Source organism: Mustela erminea, chromosome 13 (assembly GCF_009829155.1).
Source record: "Mustela erminea isolate mMusErm1 chromosome 13, mMusErm1.Pri, whole genome shotgun sequence".
NCBI classification, from domain to species: Eukaryota; Metazoa; Chordata; class Mammalia; order Carnivora; family Mustelidae; genus Mustela; species Mustela erminea.
The window spans coordinates 27,466,794-27,488,279 of NC_045626.1; the positions used below are offsets into that span (position 1 = coordinate 27,466,794).

At 45.8% G+C, this 21,486-nt stretch overlaps 1 protein-coding gene across 2 annotated transcripts in view; it reads left to right on the forward strand.

The window, feature by feature from the left end:
- EPG5 (ectopic P-granules autophagy protein 5 homolog) overlaps window positions 1–21,146 on the forward strand; it is a 105,851-nt gene extending 84,705 nt beyond the window's left edge. Inside the window, exons 31-39 of one of the 2 annotated variants that reach the window (XM_032309071.1) lie at window positions 264–439; window positions 2,606–2,791; window positions 3,268–3,477; window positions 4,192–4,336; window positions 10,636–10,878; window positions 12,137–12,353; window positions 12,519–12,734; window positions 14,487–14,601; window positions 16,710–21,146. In XM_032309071.1, coding sequence (XP_032164962.1) covers window positions 264–439; window positions 2,606–2,791; window positions 3,268–3,477; window positions 4,192–4,336; window positions 10,636–10,878; window positions 12,137–12,353; window positions 12,519–12,734; window positions 14,487–14,601; window positions 16,710–16,892 — 1,691 coding nt within the window. In that variant the 3' untranslated portion in view covers window positions 16,893–21,146. Of the gene's footprint in view, window positions 1–263; window positions 440–2,605; window positions 2,792–3,267; window positions 3,478–4,191; window positions 4,337–10,635; window positions 10,879–12,136; window positions 12,354–12,518; window positions 12,739–14,486; window positions 14,602–16,709 lie in introns of those variants that run through there. The other variant, XM_032309070.1, reaches the window with a different exon arrangement.
- Window positions 21,147–21,486: the final 340 nt, after the last annotated feature.

The window sequence follows — 21,486 nt, forward strand, 5'->3', positions numbered from 1 at the left end:
TTAAAGAAAAGCTGATGGCCCCTGCTGTCTTCCACCTACCAGCTTCTCATTCCCGTTCCCCAAGTAAGTAATTGCAGTACTGGTCTTTACTATTAAATTATCTTCAGTGTTTTTTTTTTTTTTTTCTGACACATGAAAATCTTTGAAATTTGGTCATTATTGAGAACCTTGGGTTTTAGATTTTTAGTTCACATTTTTGTTTTGTGTTTGTTTTTAAAGATAACCTGAAAGGTCTTCAGCTGTTTTTTCCGTTTGCATTATAGATAAGCTGCTGCCAGGTGATGACGGAGCCCTTCGGTTACACCTGATGCATTACTGCGAAGCGTGTACAGCGCCCAGAATGCCGGAGTTCATTCTGTACGCCTTCCACAGTGCCTACCGGAGACTCCCGTGGAGGGACCTGCACCCTGACCAGATGCTCATGGAGGCCTTCTTCAAAGTGAGCTCTCGCTCCCCGCATCACAGCCTGGCTCCCCGGGAGCAGCCTGCTCGCTGTGGCTGTCAGGCACGGCTGCTGTGGGCGCACAGTGGGCTGTGTCTGCGTCCTGGGTGGTCCGGGGTGCTTGCGGGAAGCAGCCTTTCATGGAAATCATTTCACTGCGGGAGGAGATGACTGGAAGACATTTGTAGGACCGATTATAAAGCCAGGGAAAGATGTTGACTGTCGTATGGCTGTCACCCCTGGACTTCTTTAACATTGTTGTATAAGTACATAGTTTAATGACTGTCGTGCTCAGTCTTGGTGTCTGTGGGTTTGCATTTTTTTCTAGGACCGTATCATCAGGCTTCCATATCGTTAAATGTTCTATTAAAGCAAAGCGTAATTGGTACTCAAGCCATTAGTTTCTTTAAACAGGTGCATAAGGGGATAATGCTGTAGGAGTTGGAAGTGCAGTGATGCGTCATAGTCATGTGAAGACCCAACATGACTCAGAAAAATTGCCAATGTGTGTGTGAGTCTTAGCAGTACAAGCAGTAGTTACAAAAACAGCCCCAGCAGCGTCACTTACATAGCGCCCGGTATTTTTGTTGTTTTGTGGTTCTTAAATTTCCATTTTTTAAAAACCCATCATCATCTCATCTTAGCTCTTCATAGTTCAGTTGATTTATTCAGCCACCAGTTCTTTTACATTTCCTCTTCACTTGATGTCCCTGAGACCCGAGAGGTGCTTTCATTCCTGCAGGTCCCCGGTGTCGCAGGACAGGACAGTCCGTGTATCGTGCGGTGCCCTGTTAGCACTGTCCGCGGAGAGTGCTCAGGGCTGCGCTCTTTGGCGCCAGTTCCACAGCTGAACTCTGGGGAAGGCCCAGCACAGCCATCTCAGAAAGCGAAACTTAGCGATTTTGTGACCAGCTTTAGTATATGAGATAGGTCCTGAGTAGGCATTTATCACTGTTACGAACATTTGTTTAAAGAGCCGTAGGGTAGCTTTCAGTCAGCGCCCGGCCTCAGCTCTGTGACAGATGAAATGGGAGCACGGCCCCTGAGGGCTGCTGTAGCCTTGGCCTGTCTGGGGATTTTTGTCTAGTGAGAGAAGATGCTGACCCGGCTGGAAACGGGAAGCTTTCAGCTCTGTGTGTCCTGCTGGAGTAGGAAGGGATGTGTTTTGAGGGGTTTGGGGAGAGGAGAGAGAACAGGTGGTAAAGGAGGATGAGGAATCATTTTCTAGAAGGGGAGAGAAGCAGCAGGTAGCGTGCTGTGATGATGGTCGTTCCGGGAGGGCATGAATCATCACCAGATTGCACTGACTGTGATTTTACAAATGGAGTAGAGCTTTTTAATCTTCATTTTAAATAGAAAAATTTATAGCTAGCCGTGTTTTATTTTAAACACGCTGAAGTAGGCTAATAAGTGGTAACTCTGACGTTGGTTATATACTGTAAAATACATTTACCGGTCTTCACCCATCCCTAATAAATTTTAAATATATTTTAAATAGGATTTAATTAAACATTATGCAGCCATCAAAAATCACAAAGCCTAATGATGTGGAGACATTTTTATAACATAACATTATGCCAAAAAGGCAGTATAAAAATTATATACAGTACTAGAGTGGGTCTCAAAGTATGGTCCTAGGACCAGCAGTGTCCACAGCACCTGGGAGCTCCTTAGAAACCCAAATTTCTGCTCTCACCCTGGATGGAGGAAATGAAAAATTCTGGGAGTGGGGTCCCACAATCTGTGTTTCAGTGAGTCCTCCAGGTGGTTCTGATGCACAATCAGCTTTAGGAACTACTGACTAGTAGATCTCAACCTTTGTTCTGTCCTAGCACATCTGAGGACCATGATGGAGTCCCCTGAGCATTGGTGACATTTGCCACCCTGCTTAAAGCTGTGCAAGGTCATTCCTCTCCTGTTGAGAATTAATGGAATAAATAATGAACTCTAAATAAGCTGATAAATGTACACATTCACTGAGCACGAAAGAAAAAATTTTACAAATGTTAAGTCTAAATCTTTGGAGGGAGGGATTCGTAGATGATTTTTATAATTGAAAAATTATTTTTAAAAATTTAATTTAGTAGGCATTGATTTATATACATTTCCAGTAACACAGACAGTTTAAAGGAAAACCTTGGTTTTGATTCATTTCCCTTTAAGGTGGAACGAGGAAGCCCTAAGAGCTGCTTCTTGTTTTTGGGTTCTGTCCTATGTGAAGTCAACTGGGTCAGTGTGCTGTCTGATGCCTGGAGCCCCAGCCCCCGTCCAGAGACCCGGAGCATGATCGTCTGCCTCCTTTTCATGATGATTTTATTGGCAAAGGAAGATGAGCTGGTAGACCAAGCAGTAAGTGTGGAGGGCCTGTGGTGAAGGCTTGGCAAGGCTTCCTAGGGCCGCACTCCTGCGAGGTTGTAGCTTTTCATTTGTTTCCCTAACACCTGTCACTGTGAGTATCTGCTTGCCATATGGGGTGTGCCTTCAACAAGGGACTGATTCTCTGGGATCATTCATAGTCCCGTTCTGGGTTATGAAGGGAAACACACTGAGTTAGAGAATGCACGTTAGGTTGACTTTACATCTCCTTAATTGCTAGTTCTACCACTAGATCTGAGACTTCCTTTGAAAATTGGGTTCTGAACACTTAAAAGTTAATCTATTTTTGCCAAGACCTTGGCTGTTATTTTCATATTTCTAGCTTCAATAGATGACATCTTAACTGTGCTTATCATATAGACCATCTTAGTGATCACTGTTAACCGGAGATACATATTTCTGGGAAAGTGAAGACTCCAAAACTGAAGGAGTATGTATTGTATTTTTAGGATTCACCTCTCCTGAACCTCCTTGGACAAACAAGCTCACTCTCGTGGCATCTCGTGGATACCGTGTCCTACCAGAGCGTGCTTGGTTATTTCAGCAGCCATTACCAGCCAGCCATCATCCTGGCAAAGGAATCTTCTGCGGAACTAATCATGAAGCTCCTGAGAGTGTCTGCAGGCCTTTCCATCCCTATTGACAGCCAGAAACATCTTGTAGGTTGAGTGGGTGCTTTAAAAGGCAGAGTGTTCTTCAGGACGTGGTAGTGGGGGTGCTGCTGAGGACAGTCTCAAACCCCATGATGGCTCAGCTGAGATGTGGAAGATGTGTGTCATGGTGTACTCCTCTTCTGGCCTTTCAGGTCTTGTAGTTTTAACTACCTCTCTTGGTAAACCTTCACTTACTAGCTGTACCAAACGCTAACAAGAAGTCAAAAGGACCGAGGACGGCCACTGTTGGTTTAGAGATAGGGATGCAGTTAGCAGCAGAATGGCAGCGAAGGTACGAGCATGCATTTGAGGCCTGACAAACTCTGGCCCCCAGCTTACTGCCATTCTGATGTCGGTTTTCTCATCTGAATTGGAAATAATATTTTGTCTCAAAGTGTTGTGAGAGTTAAATCAGATAGTGAACATAGAGGTTTTTGGAAAAGTTTCTGGCAAGTAATCAGTGTGTAGTTAAGTTGCTATTGATGTAGTGAAAAAGAAGAGTGTTCTGGAATGTGGGAGGATGTGGGTGCTGGAGTGTTACCACAGATTTGCATATCCCTAGACATAGGGCCCTTAGACACATACCTGTCTTCATGTGGCCTCCTGCTGTGTCCCCACCTCTCCTTCCGGAAGCATTCAGAGCAGTGACATGCCCCCAGGGAATACTCAGTTAACACGTCTGGGGTGGATTCTATGAATTCTCCTTTTGTTGTTTGTCAGGATGCAGTTCCAAAGTGCCGAGCCTTCACTCATCAGATGGTTCAGTTCCTCAGCTCCCTGGAACAAAATGGAAAAATCACCTTAGCCGTCCTAGAAAAGGAGATGTCTAAGCTCTTGGATGATATTATCGTCTTTAACCCACCTGGTGAGTGGCCACGGGCAGTCATATCTTTGTTCCGTCGGTGAATTCCTGCTGTGTGAGGCCTTCTGAGATCAGGGGGTGCTGGGCAGGACACTTTCCATCTTGTTCCCACAGAAGTGGTGCTGGGAAAGAGGACCGGCTCCCAGGGACATTGTCATCTCAGCACCGGGGGAGGCACAAAAGAACTTGAGGAGGGGTTGACACTGTCAGATGCTGGTGAGGCTAACGGGACTGAGGACCTAGCTAGACAGCTGGAGTCAGTAAGTAGGAGGGAGCCAGAGACGGCCTCTTTGCGGCCTTCCAACATGCTTTCGCTCCTCACTGAAAGAGCCCTTCAGAGTCGCCTGTAGACGTGTAAAGAAACTGTGTGTGGAGAACTCGTGCTCCTGGCAGTTGGTGGACAAGGTGTCCTGATTTCTGCTGAAAAGAACTAAGAATGCTGGACAAAGTATTTTTAAGAAACCAACAATGAAACTTGTCATGAGGTGGTGGAAAATCTTAGAAGTCAGAAGCTAAGTGGGAGGAGGAACCTGTCAAGGGAGATGGAGTGCTGAAGCTGGCTCCCCCCGAAGACTTCCACAGAAGTGTCTTAAACTGGGGTGGGGTGGAGTTGGGGGGGCACTAAAGCCCAGGGCCTGCTGGAGACGGGGGCCTGAAAGGAGCTCGTGAGCATCGCCCACACAATGGCATCCTCAGTGGAAGGATGAGCTGGAAATAAACTTGCTCCTGGGAGAGGGGAGCAAAGACAGTGATCTGTTTGACCTGGGTGTTGGGTCAGATGTCTGTGTGGTAGGGAAAGAGCTACCTCTTTTGAAAAAATAGTAGGCATAAGTTGACCCTCATATGGGTCTGAGGCACAAATTCCTACTACTTAGATTGTCCAGAGAAAAATCCCTCAACCTGGGAACTAAGTTTAAGTGCTTTGGGTTGGCAGTGCCATTAGATGCCTGGTGGAGAGCACCCTCAGAGCTGTGTTGGAGAAACCCATCTTCAGCTCTGGCCTCAGAGTTCCAAGGAGTATGAACTCAGAGTTTAAAAAAAAGAAGTCATAAAATACACAAGGAAAATACACACACACACACGGAAACAAAGCACCACAAGCAAGTCAGTAGAGAATGACTTAAGATATTGGAATAATTAGCACAGTAAACAACAAAGTACTTTTATCTATTTGTTGAAATGAGAGAGATTTGAAAATGTCCATAAAGAGCAAGAAATTACAGAAACAGCTTTGAGAGAGAATCCAATATTCTAGAAATGTAAAATACAACACTTATAATAAAAACTTAATGGGTTAGTTTAACACCAGGTTCAACTCCTCTGAAGAGAAAATTAGAAAACCCGGAGAATAAATATGAAGATGGTGTCCAGAATGTCGAGCGGATGGAGGAAGAACGTGCAGGGGAGGCCAGAGGGCCTAGGGGACAGGCCGGGATGGAACGTACATGCAGTCATCTAGTCAGAATTCCCGGAGAGGACAGACAGAAAGGGGGTGGGTGGGGGCAGTAATAGCCGGAGAGACAGCAGGGCTGAGAATTTTCCAGGGCTGATGAGCACAACACTCCTTGGGTTCAGCAAATCCTAAGCAGGACAGAGAAATTCACACCTCTACACACTTCACACTGTGGTGACGCTACACAAGCACCAGGAACAAAGGAAACAATTTTCACATCCAGGAAGGACAGACAAATGGGCAGACAGAAGGACACCTACAAAGGAACAACATTTACGCTGAACACTGACTTCTCAGTAGCAACAAAGGAAGCCGAGACCGTGGAACAGCTTTAGTGTGCTGTGAGGAGATGACCTGTAACCGGGAGCTGTAAGCTAAGAGAGACCATCTGTCAAGGGTGAGAGTGATCTGAAGATGCTTTCATTGAAAAGAGTGTTTGTCCTCATGACATCACTGAAGGAAATCCCAAAGCCTGTTTTTTAGGTAGAAGTAGAGTGATCGCAAGTAAAAAGACTTGGATTATAAACAGGTAAAGTAGGCAGAGAAAGTGATAAAATGTTAGGCACATACGGAAAACTACAGTAATCATGCATTTAGTGGTTTAAAAAGCAAAAGCTAAAATCAAACTGTATGACCACAAGTATACGTAAGTCAGGAAGGAGGTTGAGTTAAAAGCATTCTAAAGTTTTAGTATTGTTCGAGAGGTCAATAAACTGATTAAATTTACATCTTGATAAAATGTGAATGTTGAAATTGCTAAGAAATTCACTAGAAGTATAGAAATAAAATGTATAATTTCCAAGTTAGTGGAGAGAGATAAAAAGGAATGGCCAAAATGCATTTGGTCCAAAGAAGACAAGAAAAGAAGCTTGGAGAAGGTGAGAAAAATACCCAAAATAAGATAGAAAAGTTTAAATACATCAGTAAATGTAAGTGGACTGACGCTCAGCTTAAAAGACAAAGTTTGTCAGCCTGGACTAATAATGAACAGTATCTAGCTTTAAGCTGTTTCTAAAAAGTACATACAGAGTGTAGGCTCTAGATAAGGCAGTCATATCAGGCGATTACTAAAACAGAAAGCTGGTGTAGTAGATTAATTTTGGACCGATAGGACTGTGAGGCAGAAAGCGTTACAGAGCCAGATGATCTCTAGGGTGTTTTCCTGCTTTGAAGTTGCATGATAAAATAAATAAATAAGAGCTAAAGAGAGTCTTTGAAAATTGATAAAAGGTTTAATTCACCAGGAGGATATAATAATGATAAGTGTATTTGTACCTACTTACACGGTAGCAGCTGCAAATACCTGAAGTGAAAACTGACACAGTTAGGAGGAGAAAAGTCACATCCACTCAACGGTAAGAGATTTTGCCTTACATCTCACAGTAGTTAAAGAAGTTGAAGGAGAATCAGGCTGTAGGAAGTCTGAAGGGCCTTGCTGGGTCTTGTGTGCACATGGACAAGGATTTGTGTGCCCCATACGTGCAGAATTCACGCGGTGAGAGTTCACACGGTGTGAGTCCCCCTCAGAATGGCTAAGAAGCCTCACCCTCGATCAGCTTGGAAGTAGTCTCCACCAATCCCAAAGGACCAGTGAGCGACAGACCTCACACTTTCTAACCACAGTGCAGTGAATTTAGGAATCAATAACAAACTATAACTCTACCCTGGAAATTAAGAAGCAGACTGATGAGCAAAGAAACAATCATAATAGAAATTTAGAAGATTTAGAACTGGATAAAAAACCAGAATGCATCCAAACCGTGGGGTGTGGCTAAAGTGGGACTTAGTTTCTTGGCCTTCGATGCGTATATTAAAATTGTGAAAAGATGAAGGTTACTAAGATAAGAATCCAGCTTAAGAAGTTATAAAAAGAACAGCAAAATACAACCAAAGACTGTGGAAGGAGAGAGAGAATAATCCAGAGAATATACATAGGAAGGGAGTGAGTGTGAAGATCAGTGAAAATGGCAAATAAGCGCGTAGGCGAATGTACAGGAAACGTGACTGTCTAAAGCAGTAGTAACAGTAATGCCTGCCAGGGTTAAGACACCAGCAGGGAGAGAGCTGGTGGGAGTCAGAGTGTTACAGAGCCCTGGCACCGTCTTGGAGCTGGTTAACATTCAGACTTTGGAAAGTCAAGAGTGCACGTGCAGTTGGTCAGGCAACCACTCTAAGAATGTTGGAATGTGTTCAGCTTCCAGACCAGAGGAGGAAAAAAGGAATAAGAAATAACTAAAGATCAAAAAAGGGATGTAGAATTGGAGTAATAAATGGAAAGTATATTGTAAGGTTGTAGATTTAGACCCAGTTACATCAGGAATTACATTAAATATGAGTGACTAAAATGATCACACTGGATGAAAGAAGGAAGAAGAAGACAACCCAGTAGAACAAATGAACAAGTCCCTTGAATTGACATTTTACGAAAGAGATTATCCAAATGACCGGTATATTTACGGAAAGGTGCTAACCATGTTCATCACCAGGGAAATGCAGATTCAACCCTTAGTGACAGGTGACGACACAGCCACCCGAATGAGTACAGTTAAGGTTTTGATACCAGGTTGGTGAGTACATGGTCAGTGAAACTCATGTACTGCTGGCCACAGAGGACCTGGTACAACCATTTTTATTTATTTATTTATTTATTTATGATTTTTTAAAAAAAATTTATTTATTTGACAGATCACAAGTAGGCAGAGAGATAGGCAGAGAGAGGAAGGGAAGCAGGCTCCCTGCTGAACAGAGAGCCCGATGCGGGGCTCGATCCCAGGACGCTGGGATCATGACCCGAGCCGAAGGCAGAGGCTGCAACCCACTGAGCCACCCAGGCACCCTGGTACAACCATTTTTAAAACTTGGCATCCATCATCTAATAGTTTGTGCATCCTGTGACTCAGAATTCTGCCCCTTGGAATATTCCAAAAGAAATGCACCTGTACCCTGGGAGATGTGAACAGTTTCTGTAGCTTTGCATCTGAGTGGGAAAACCAGAAACAACCCATGTGTTCAGTAGATGAATTGTTGTAGTATATTTATATAATAGAATACAGCAGTGAAAATCTGCCACCACGTGTTTGGATCTCACAAACATTCTAGTGTTTACTTAAATACCGTTTGAAAATAGGCAACTGCAGTATTGAGGGAAGCATAGCAATTGAAAGCTGGAGTCATTGTCTGAGTTGGTTGGAACTGGTAAATAATTGGTTGAAATGTCTTAAACATACCTGCAGTATAGAATGGTATATAAAATATGGTATTAAAAGCAGAGTCTGGAACCCGACTGCCTGGGTTTTCCACCTGCTGACTGTATGATTGTACAAGTTGTATAACTTCATCTGCAAAATGGGGATAATAGTCGTACTACCTGTTTCATATGGGTATTGTAAGCCTGGGATGAGACAGTGCACTCGACCTTTTAGCATCAGCCCCTCTAGCTAATAACACCCAGTCAATGTTAAAAAAAAAAAAAAAAAAAGATTAGCAGGTGATACCAGAGAAACGGTTTTAGAATTGATTAAATGTGTTTAGGCTGTGAAGGTCAGATAATGGCTGGCCAAGTACAGGAGAGGAGGTCGTTCTAGAAGATCTTTCTCAGAAGAGTTACGGGAGCAGATCTGGTTTTTAAGAGAATGTTTGTTGGCTGTGTTGTTGATGCATAGGGAGAGGAGAGGGTAGAATCTATTGGGAGGCTCACAGTGTAAGTTTTTTGTTCCTATGAGTCATCTTAAAAGGCACATTAAAATTACAATTGCTTTAGAGCTGAAATTCAGAGATAAGGAGATAAGGTCTTAGAGAAGAATGCCAGTTCCCATGGCAATACATGACGAAATACACACTTAAACACATAACGTTATTGAACTTTCATCTAGAACTTTGGTTTCTGAAGTCCTTGCTTGATCATTATTAGGTCTTATAATAACATTACCTTAGGGTTTATTTAACACTTGCATGTGGGTGAGTTTGATTTGATAGCTGTGGTAAGGCCCAGACTCCCCCTGCGCTCACTGACATGAATATGGAAGCCTTGTGGTGACAAAGGCCTCCTTCTTTCCATTAAAAAATTTTACCTAGCTCAAGAAGAATTAGAAATAGTTGGGCAAAAACTATAGCCCTTTGAATAGTTTTCTCCACAAACACCTGGTGAGCAAGGTTTTTGTTTTGGGTTGTGAGGAAGGAATCCACCTCCTTAACCGCTCATTTACGGTGTCTTGTACAGTGAACTTGCTTTTTCTTACATGCTGTGTTCTTTTCATCTCTGGTTTGTTTTTTTGTTTTTGTTTTTTGTTTTTTTTTTTTTGAAAGACTCATTTAAAACAAAGAAATGAGAGCTGATTAAGTTAGCTCTTTTAAGAAGGTTTAAAGGTGTTTCTTTACTTTAATATTTTGTTTTTAGTAATAACCTCTCTTCCTTGTAAATCACATGAGAGTATCGACAGCTTTGGTAGTGGTGAGTGTGGAGGTATTTTTTTTAGTAGGTTTATCACGTGACTTCTGGGATCTGTGTGCTTGGTTTTCCAGATGAGCAAAGTTTGGAAGCTAATGTCTGAGTAAGCATGTTCTGATAAATAATTTGGTCTTCCATGCCGGCTGGATAACATCTCTTTATTAAAGTCTTGCTCGGCCACTTGCTATACCCAAGGGTCTCTCGGTGGTTCCTGCTGTGCCTGTGCGAAGTACTCATGTGCTGCATCCCAACCGTAACAGCGAAGCACCTTGCAGAGTATCTGCTTTGGTTCTCGGGTTCAGCTAGTGGAATTGTAAAAGGTGCCTGGCGTGTAGCCGAGGCTGCTCACAGTCATGCTGGCGTTCCGGCGGCCTCTCACGGTGTGTCTGTGTTCCCCTGCAGACATGGACAGCCAGACCCGACACATGGCCCTCAGCAGCCTCTTCATGGAAGTCCTAATGATGATGAACAATGCGACTATTCCAACGGCAGAGTTCCTCCGGGGCAGTGTCCGGACCTGGATTGGGCAGAAAGTGCACGGGCTGGTGGTCCTGCCCCTCCTGACAGCAGCCTGTCAGAGCCTGGCTTCCGTCCGCCACATGGCGGAGACCACGGAAGCCTGCATCACTGCCTACTTCAAAGAAGGTACGAAGCTCTCTTTCGGTGGGTCCTTTCCAGGGGAGAGCAAAGCTTTGTCAGAAGGAGGTACCTTTCCTGAACACTCCCCCCAGTGGGTGATAGCGGCACACAGATTTCCCTGTTAAAGTAGCTAATATTTGCGTATACTGTATTTTGTTTTGTTTGCAAAGATCTGCAGTGAGCGTGAGAACCTGTGGCCCCTGTCTGTCGGTACAACCATGGTTCTGTTTAGGGAACCCCTAGTTCACTTTACGGTGGTTTGGGACGTCAGACCAGCCCATTTATGGTGGGCACATTGTGTAAGCCATAGGCCTGGCCACGCTTTTCAAATGCTATAAACTAGAATCTTTATATTAAGACCCGCTGTGTTCTTTTTCTCTATTTTTGTCATTTGTTAAAATGAGTTTTCATGTAAGTCTTTTATTGCTTTTTGTCACATCTTTTAAACTATTACAAAGAGCTCAATCCCCACCCCACCCCTGCCTTTAAAAAATCTTTCTTATTCCCTAACCTCCCCCTAAACTCTGATTCTGGAAACAGTGTGGTCTGGTTAAGAAGAATGGCTCGGATTAGCACAGCTCAACTCATACCCTGACACATGATTGTGCACACAGTGGGAGAGAAAGAACGGTGTTAGAGCAAGGAGGCTGAGGTGCCCATAACCTACCCCTGTCCTTTCTTGGCAAACCCATGACCTATCCCCATGTCCCCCCATGGAAGGTGTTGTGCATGTCACCATCTCCCCACTGTCATTCCCCTCAAAGACTTGAGAACCATTAGGATAACACTCTTGCTTCAAATTCATTCATGCTACTAAAATAAAAAAATTTTTTTTCAATTTATTTCCACTGAGGGATGAGTCCAACAAAGCTTTGGAAAAGCGGAAATACTTAAGTAGGATAGAATAATAATTTTCCTTGGAAAAGCATAAATTTTCATAACATACTTAAAAGGTATTAGATGAAGAATCTTAGATGACTGGACAGGCAGTGTCTACCTGCAATTTTAATGACCATACAAAGACAAGAAGGGTGACTCTGAGAACACGGAGTTCTGATTTTGGCCCTCTGCAGTGGCTAGTGGGGGCACTGGCCCTCAGCACGGGGACTTTCCAGTGTAAGCGGCTGCCACGCTTCCCTTGGGTGGCCTCCGGGGACCTCCGTGGGCTTGACATGAAGCCTAAAGTGAAAAGACTCATGACAGCAGTTAAATAATTTGATTCCTGTTTTAATCTGGCTGTCTTTTCTTGGTGTTCTTTTCTTAGGTTCCCTCAATCAGAATTTAGGATGGGGCCCCATTCTAGTGTCCCTTCAAGTTCCTGAGCTCACCATAGAAGAATTTCTGCAGGAGTGCCTGTCCCTCGGCAGTTACCTGACTCTGTATGTCTACTTGCTTCAGTGTTTAAACAGCGAGCAGACGCTAAGGAACGAAATGAAAGTGCTGCTCATCTTAAGCAAGTGGTTGGAACAGGTGTATCCGAGGTTCGTAGGCCTGTAGCTGTGTATCACACTCACTGTATTATTACCTTTTAGCGCAGCCTTTTAAAGTACTGAGTGTGCCCTATACTTAAAATTCAAATGTGGACTTAAATAGAAAGACTGCACTTCTAATTTTGTTTTCCTCCGGGCCCTCCTCCTGCCCCGCAGCTCCGCGCAGGAAGAGGCCAAGCTATTTCTGTGGTGGCACCAAGTCCTGCAGCTCTCGCTGATGCAGACGGAGCAGTGTGATTCGGTCTTGACAGAATCGGTTGTTCGAGTTCTGCTCATGCTTCAGAGCAGGCTGAGCCTGCTGGCGGAGGAGAGGCTCGGCTCTGGGATTCTGGGGGCAATCGGGTTGGGCCGGAAGTCGCCCCTGTCTAACAGGTAAGAGCCACCGCTCTTCGAAATGGGCCTCGGCATCTGGTCCTGCTCAGGGATTGTGATGATTCAGTAGGTTTTTTGACTTTTAAGGGCTAGGGTTCCCCATAGATTAAGAGGGGAAAATCAGCACCTGATTACATTTTTATACTTTTTTAAAACATTTTTATTTTTTTCTCATTTTAGAACAACTTTGTTTTCACATCTAAAAAATGTTTTCTTAGTCGTATCTCTTGTCGTGTTTTGACTTTGTAACCTGACCACACTGTGATTTCGGCCTGATTTTGAGCCAGTGAGGGTGTGCAAGGTTAGGTAAAATACCCCAGTTAGCTTCCTCACTGCGTACTTTGTCAGGTCCCCCAGGTCCCACGAGGCACTCAGTCTTCTAGAACTGGAAGTCAGGATGAGTTGAAGTTAACTGATAAGAAGGGTAAATAATGAGAAACAAGTCTTAAGTTTTTGTTGCTAAGAAATTCCGGAGCATGAAAGAATTTGCCACTCGCCTCCCTTTTATCTCACTTATTTGCATAATGGTTTTCTTTCCAAGCCCTTATCAGTGTTGAAAAGAATTCTCTTAGGATTCTCATGTCAGCATTCTTACGAAATAGCCCATCCTCTTGTTGCAACTTTGGGAATCACTCAGTCCAAACCGGTTGACGACATGTCTCTTTGTTTGTGATAGAATTTAGCGGGACTTTGTGATTTCTGGGGCGCCTGGGTGGCTCAGTGGGTTAAAGCTTCTGCCTTCGGCTCAGGTCATGATCCCAGAGTCCTGGGATCGAGCCCCACATCGGGCTCTCTGCTTGGCAGGGAGCCTGCTTCCTCCTCTCTCTCTGCCTACTTGTGATCTCTGTCAAATAAATAATAAAATCTTAAAAAAAAAATTGTGGTAGACTATAGGTAACATAAAATTTATGATGGCAACTCTTTTAAAATGTGCAATTCAGTAGCATTTAGTACATACATGGTGTTGCAGCCGTCAACCACTGTCTCTTTCCAGAATGTTTCTGTCACTCCAACAGGAAATCTTACACCCTTGAAATAGTTACTCTCTAGACCCCTGTCCCCTGCATCTCTGACAGCCACTAGTTGACTTGCCAACTTTATTGAATCTACTCTGGACATTTCATATAAATGGAATCACATAGTATGTGACCTCGTGTCTGGCTTCTGTGACTTAGCATGAAGTTTCAAGACTCACCTGTGTTTTATCATGTAACTGTACCCCACTCCTTTTAACGGCTGAGTAATATTCCGCTGTGTGATGTCCCACATTTTGTTTATCCATTCATCAGTTGATAGGCATTTGGGTTGTTTGCACTTTTTGGCTGTTGTAAATAGTGTCATTGTGAAATTGTTTACAGATGTTTGTTAGAACACCTGTTTTCTGTTTTTTGGGCATATGCCCAGGGGTGGAATTGCTGGGTCATATGGTCACTCTGTTACTGAGCAACTGCCTAAACCTATTTTCCTACCCCATCTCTCATATTCACACCAGCAACATCTGAGAGTTCCAGTTATTTCTACATGCTTGCAGGACTTTTCTTCTTGAGTCTGAGTGTTGCTTACCTTGTTGGGTAGTGATAATGGAAGGAAAATTAATGTTCCTTCTTGATCTTTTTTAAGATTTGCCTGCAAAGGCTAATAACAACATTAGGTCTGAAATGTCTTTATCTTGTTTTTAAAGAGAAAATGTATTTATTTGTAAAATATTTCCTTTAATAGTCATTTACTTCTGACTTCTCCCTGACACCTAAGGTTCCGAGTGGTTGCTCGAGGCATGGCCGCCTTCCTTTCGGTTCAGGTTCCTTCGGAGGATCAGATCCGTTTGAAGCCTGGCACAGAATTACATCTGACCCCAAAAGCTCAGCAGGTCAGTAAAAACAGCTTTCAGCTCCGGGGTAGGAGTCCTTCAGCCGGCCTGCCCAGGAGGCGGGGAGGTGGCAGTGCTGGTCTTTACACATGACAACAGCACGAGGATGTGATTGTCCCCGAGTAGCTCTTTGGTGTGCTTTGCGTGCTGGGAAATGGTTACTGCATGTGTCTGCCTCAGGTTTTAAACCACCTTTGTAGGCGCTTGCCGTGAGCACCGTCTCTGTCGCCCTAGCAGAAGCAAGGTCGTGGGCAGACAAGCTGGTCCGGGATCCGATTGGGTTCTGATGAATATGGCTGTGCTCACCGGCCACTTGGTGGGGGCTGGGCACTGGCACAGAAGCTGGGGCCACAGCGGAGACTGAGGTTAGCTGAGCTTTCACTGAGAACCAAGGAAGCAGGTCCTGTTTTGTGAGTCTGGAGGCTGACCACGGCTAGCTACTGTTGGAAGGACCAAACAGGGACAGAATGGCAGCTATGATGATAGTTTATTCTAAAACCACCGAAGGCCCCAAGCCAGTGGTCCCATTCCCGTAACTGTTTTGACCTGGAAACAGGCTGGCGGGGTGCATACAGAGGTGTCTCAGATAAAACAATGGCTTGCATTCGTGAGTCTTCAATGCGTGGCAGGCCCTGGTGTAAGTGTTTGCTCACTTGCTAGAACCTTGTAACCAGCTGGGCAATAGGGACAATTTCCTGGTTGTGTGATAGGGAAGGGGAGCGGAGGGGGGCGGGCGCACTAACTTGTGAGTGCTGGGCTGGGGCTCACTCGGTGGCTCCGTCTCACCCCCTTTGCGCTCTGCAGGCCTCTGGGGGAACAATAAGCACCTGGACCCCCAGCTCCTCGTCTGCGGCCTTGCAGTGTCCGAGCTAGCCAGGTGCTGGGTGATGCCTTAACTCCTGAGAGCAGGCGTCCAGCCATCCAGCCATCCAGTCAGCTGGGGCTTCACAGGCTTCTCGGTCTATAATAACAGGTCTATGCGCTACCTGGACTGACCCAACTGCTATCTGAGTTCCTAAAGCCGGTCTGTGAGCCAGGCTGAACCGCCACAGGTGGGCGGGTGATCTCCCGAGGGCCTTGCCTGTCTGCGGGCTTGCCGTTAGAGCGACGACTGCCGCCTGTCCCCGTTGATCCCTGTTCTTAGGTTGAACTCTTCACACAGCAGTTCGGTTGGTACCTAAATCTCTCCAGTTTATTTTCTACTCTAGGACTTCCGTGTTCGACCCCCTGGCCATTTATTTCTAAGCTGCCCGTTCATTTACCATCCTCGAAATCTTCTCCCTCCTTGTTTACTGAGCCAAGCAAATTCCACCGTTGAATCTCTGTTTTCTGGCGCAGCGGTCCGCATAGCTGAGGCGGGGGGCACAGGGGATCTTTATGGCCACAGTCAGCATTCTGGGGGTGGGGGAACTTGTATATTGTTCCGATTTTGTTTTCTCCAAATACAGTCTTTTTCTCTTCTCCCACTATGAAGGAAAGAAATGTTAAAATTATAGGATTAAGAAATGTAAAGAGGGGCATGGGAGCACCTGCACGGTTTCTGGCAGGTGGAGCCAGAGGAACTTGATCTGTGCTCTGTTGACCGATAGAACTACCTTATTGTTTATCCTCTACAGCACTTAGACGCTCGTTTCTTTTTAATTTCATACAGCTCGTTTAATATGACATGATTTTACAACCTAAGAACAAACCCAACGGCAAATCAAACATTGCACAGGCCATTGGCCCCTGGGATTTCTGGTTCAGACTCTGGGAGGAGAGGCAGCAGGTGGTCTGGTGGGGAGGTCTCTGCTTGCACCCCAGTGAAGGAGGCTGAGGCAGGAGCCAGCCAGCCCGCCTGCTGCAAGGGCTCTGTGTGCGAACGGTTGGGAAACAGCACAGGCCAGGAGGAAGGAGGGCTGGATGTGGTGGAAGGTGGCTGAAGCCAGACATGCTTGAATTGCTGGCTTCCTTCCCCGGTGGTTAGTCGGTGCCTGCCTCTGGGATTCTACTCTAGTTCTGTAGGCCTTCTGGGGGCTCACAGTTGTACCAGGTAATGGCACGTGTGCTGCCCCTGTGGGAGTCACGTTAACATGCGTCTATGCGGTTAACCCTCTTGTGTCTTTTAGGCTCTGACTGCACTTGAATCCTTGCCATCAAGCAAGCAGTATGTTGACTACCAAGATCAGATCTCACAGGCTGCGCAATTTATAAAACATCCTGGCCATTGCCTCCAAGATGGGAAAAGCTTCCTGGCTCTCCTCGTTAACAGTCTCTATCCGGAAGTGCATTACTTGGACAACATACGATAGTAAGATCGAGTATCTCAAGAAACCCTATTGCTGTTTATGTTTACATTTAACTTTGCTGTTGCACAAGTAACTTCGCTCAGTCTCACTGCAGAGCTCTGTTTGGCCAATGAGTTAGTTGACTGAGATGCAAGTTGGGAGGCACTAGATACTTCTGTTGTGCATGCACACGTGTGTGTGTGTGTGTGTGTGTGTGTGTGTGTGTGTTCTTCATTCTTGAAACCTCCTGGGGCACTTTTAGTGTTGATGTTCACCCGACAGGAGAAACTTCCCGAGACCCACTTGGGCACAGAACCACTCTCGGTGGCTGGATCCCCAGTCACCTCCCAGGAGCCCGCACAGGGCTCTTGTGTCTCCATGTCTGTCTTCCTTGTTTTATTTAAATCTCAAGACTGCTGTGCCAGATCTCACTGCTTTGGGAATCATGTAGAACCCTCACTTTTGAATCCCATTTTTGTTCCTTCGGGGTAAAAGAAGCTTTGAAAATTTCTGCATTTTTCCCATGGGGAGATATACACCAGCTTACAAGTAGGACTTCCTCAGAATGGAGAGAACGCCGAATTAAAGTGAGTCATTATCTGAAATGAGGCCACTTGATCCCAACTGTAGTGGACAGTAGAGATGGTGACAAGTTCGTTTCCATCTAGCCATGGTCCTCGTGGGGAAGGAGATGACCCCAGCAACTGAGGTGTCACAGTGGCTGCGTGTTTTGTGTGACTCTCATGGGAGAGAGAGTGTGCTCACTGTAGACGTGATCCCTGTGGAGCCGACCCCAGCGCATTCCCTCTTTCACGTCACTTCCTCTGTCCCTGTAGACATCAGACTTCACAACTCTTGTTAGACACCGGGCTTGAAATCGGAAGGCCTTGCTCTCTAGAGAGAGGGACGGAGTCAGAACTTAAAACTCTGGTCCCTGTGTGTTTCTTCATCCACATTTAAACTCAGATGAAGTTCGCACATCTGCTGAAGCACTTGTCGTGGAAACTTGCTTTTCCCCGTAGCCTGTGCCTTCTGTTGTTGGTAACAGTTCACTCATTACCAACGCCTGTCTGTAGCGTGGCCTTGTTCTGTCGCCAGCTTCTTGCGCCCGTCATCCCCCCCCTGGAATGAACAGTTTGACTTTTGTCTTCCTAATTCTCTTGGCTCAGAATCGATTTTGTTTGTTCAGCTTGCATAATAGGTCTTCTGTTCATGGGTTACTTATAACCCAAGGTTATTTACCTAAAAATACCTGAACTGAGAGCTCTTAGCAGGGGGTAGGGATCTAGGTTAACGGAGTGATAATCTCTTTTCAGATGTCCTTAGCCTGCTTCTCCCAACATGTGGAAGTGTGCAGGAGCTGTTCCTCATTTCAGACTTCTCCAGTCCAACAGAGCACTTCTGCCCCACAGATAGAGACAGTCCCCGTGTGTAGGTCACAGCCTGGCTGTCTCAGAGGGGCACGTTACAGAGCTAGCCTGGCTTTTGCGTGTCTCCATTTTCAACTTCAGGCAGCTTCCCCGTGCTGTGTCAGAAAGGGTTAGAGGCTGAGAATAGTTCCACGTCGATTTGGCAAAACAGATTTTATGATAGGAGGGGCTTTTTGTGCTCTTTTCTCTGAGGAAGCTGTAATTATTGATACCCTAGAATGTGAAAATTTTGAGTGACAGTATGTACATTTTAAAGAAAATTATGATTAACCTATTAATTTTTGAAGGTTTGTAATATTTATAATGTGGTTGGTCTGTAAAAATTACAAAAAATAAAATCAATCTCTGGTTGTAGCTGGCAAGAATATGAATTTTAGGGACCTCACACTGTCTTGTCAAGTATTTCAGTTACAGTTGATGCACTTTTATGCCCGATGTCCTGTTTTATCTGACACTGGAACTTGATATCAGAGATGGTCCCTGAAAGTGCCTCCTCCCTGACTCTTGCAGGCTTAGCAACAGTGGAAGCTCGTATTGCGGAGGAGCTTCCTCGGAGCGGCTCTGGGCTGAGAAAGTGCTTTGAAGACAGATAGGTCAGAAGGTGGCAATGCTGCTGTGGCCTCCTGGCGCAGAATAGACCAGCCTCCTGCTTGGCTTTCAGGGCTGACGCGCCTTTGCTGCCCAAAGTAGTAGGCCTCCCGAGTGCGCAGGGCCAGTTTCGGAGATGGTTCCCATGCTATGCACGGCTGTCGAGATCCTGCCAGACCCAGGCTGCCCCCACCTGCCCCGGCGCCACCTGCTTCAGATAGGGACACCTGGCAGCTTCCTGGCTGATGACAGGCACCTGCCCTGCTGCTGCCCCCTATCCCCCACGCTCTGCAGCACACACAGGATGGTCAGAGAGGCACCCTCCGTCTCCCCACTCCTGGCTCCCGCGCCTAGCTGTGACGAGTGAGTTCGGCGGGAAGCTGGGATGTCCAGACGCTAAGGACGGGAGGTTGTGCTGCTGTGTCTGCTCAGCCGGGATCTGCCCAGCATGTTCCCCAAGCTCCTGGGCACGCAGAGAACCTCATCATCTATTTGGGGCTCAGTCACATCTGCTTCCTGGGGTTGCCGGAGTCGCTTAGCTCTGAGGCAAACCCCCGGAGTGGCCTAATCTCACCTGAACCAGGTGCCAACCCCATTCTTCCCTGTCGGTTCCTGAAGTCAGCGTGTCCACGCTGTCCGAAGCAGTGTGTTCATGCCCTTTCTTCCTTTTGAGTGAAGGTGATACACAGTTTTGTACTGGGATTCTCATACTAAGGTTAATGACTTCTCTGGGAGCAGGAAGCAAATGCTATAGAATCGTGACTTTTAAAGTCACATTAGGGCAAAGGAACATTAAAGCTCACCTGGTCCCACTTCTTATTCAGCAGGGATCCGCAGCGCTTCTCCAGCCTCCCCGCCTGACCCCCCTCTCTTGCCCCCCCCCGCACCCCGCCCAGTAGTCCCGCCCCTCATGGGCAAGCCCACGTGGCCAATGGCCAGCTATCTCTAGTTCTGCTTGATGTTGTGCCAAAACTGGCCTGATAACACTGGTAACGGTTGGGCTGAAGCAAGCCAGGCCGGGGCTGCTTGCCTATTCTTCAGACAAATCTTCCAACATTTCCAGACCTCATCACACCTCTGACCCCACCCGTCCACCTCTTGGTCTTCAGGCTAAATGCTCAGTGCCTTCTGTTGGCCCTCTAACCCCCAACATCTAACAGGGCTGCTCTTTGGGAAAAGTGCCCAAGTTAGCCCGTGGTACTCCAGAAGGGCCGTGTCTGTGAGTAGCAGGGCCAGGACTCAAGACACATGAGACTCCAAGGGTACAAACCAGAGGTGGCGTGCACCTGCAGGGTCTGGGGAGTACGCTTCCGTTCTGTGCCCTCCGCCCGGCCCCTGCCCTGGGGGTCAGTCAGCAGCGAGGACCCAGGGGTCGTGGACGGCATCGCTTCTCAACAGCCCCATGGCTGGTACATTCAGTTCATGGCGAATTCACACGCCAGCTGCAGTTTAACATCATTTCCTTCCAAAGACTGGTCTCACCTCTCTGCATGATCGGCTCCTACCAAGGCTTTGCACCCATCCTTCAAAACTGCTCTTCATTTTGGACCAAGTTTATGGCTCATTTTGAGGTAGTAGCTGAATTTTTTTCTGCCCAGTTATCTTTGTCTTATTAAACAAAATGCAGAGTATGATGTGGAAACAAACATGTTGCTTTTTTTCTTGTTTTTTTAAACAAGAAACAGACTGATCTTACGTTTGAATCTGGGTTGAGCTGGATAAAGTTCTTGGCTTACAGCCAGGTGCTCATAATTGACCTTGTTCTGGTCCGTTGTGATCCTTACAGAGCCACCAATTGTCCTGTAGAAGCTATAGTCGATGCTTCCTCCAGGCCGGACAGGTTCCTGATTTCTGATGAGAATAACTTGAAAAATAAAGTTAAACTACTGACCCTGTTTGGGGGTAATGAGATCGCTTAAGGAATGAATGTTGTTTATTGTAACTTCTATTTTTTAATGTACAGGTGCAATGTGTCTGAGCACTGAAGGTTACCATTTATTTTTCTTTCAATGGCCTAAAACCACTTATGGGGCAACAAGTACTTCCTAATTGTATTTACCCTTTCCTTCCCACATGTCTAGTGTGGCCTTTAAAAACCACGACTTATTTGGTCATTAAATGTGCAATATTCACTTCTTACTCATTGTTCAACATTTTCCATGCTTGTACAAAGGACGAGTTTTTATATAATGATGAGAAACAGGGAGAAATGAGAATTGGTTTAAGTAAAATTCTGCAAATAAACCAGATTCAAATTTAATTTACATGTGGTGGACATGTCTTGTTTTTCTGCAAGTTGGTTGGCAGGTCTTTTCATCCAGAAATCACACTAAGAAAAACGTAACTTAGAAAGCTGGTAATGGGTAGAGTGATCTATTGTGACAAGTTGCCACAACGCACACACGGCCTCTAGTTTCAAAGAGAATCTGATGTTGGGGGTTTAAGGACTGGCATAGACAGGAGGCCCCCTGGTGATCCCTGAGGATTCAGGAGAGCCTTGAGAGTCTGTGATGTGGTTGTGACCTGAGGAGGAGGAGGAACCCGAAGCTGCTGGAAGGCTCCATGCCAGAGTTGGGGGTGCGGGGCCCCCAACCCCTCAG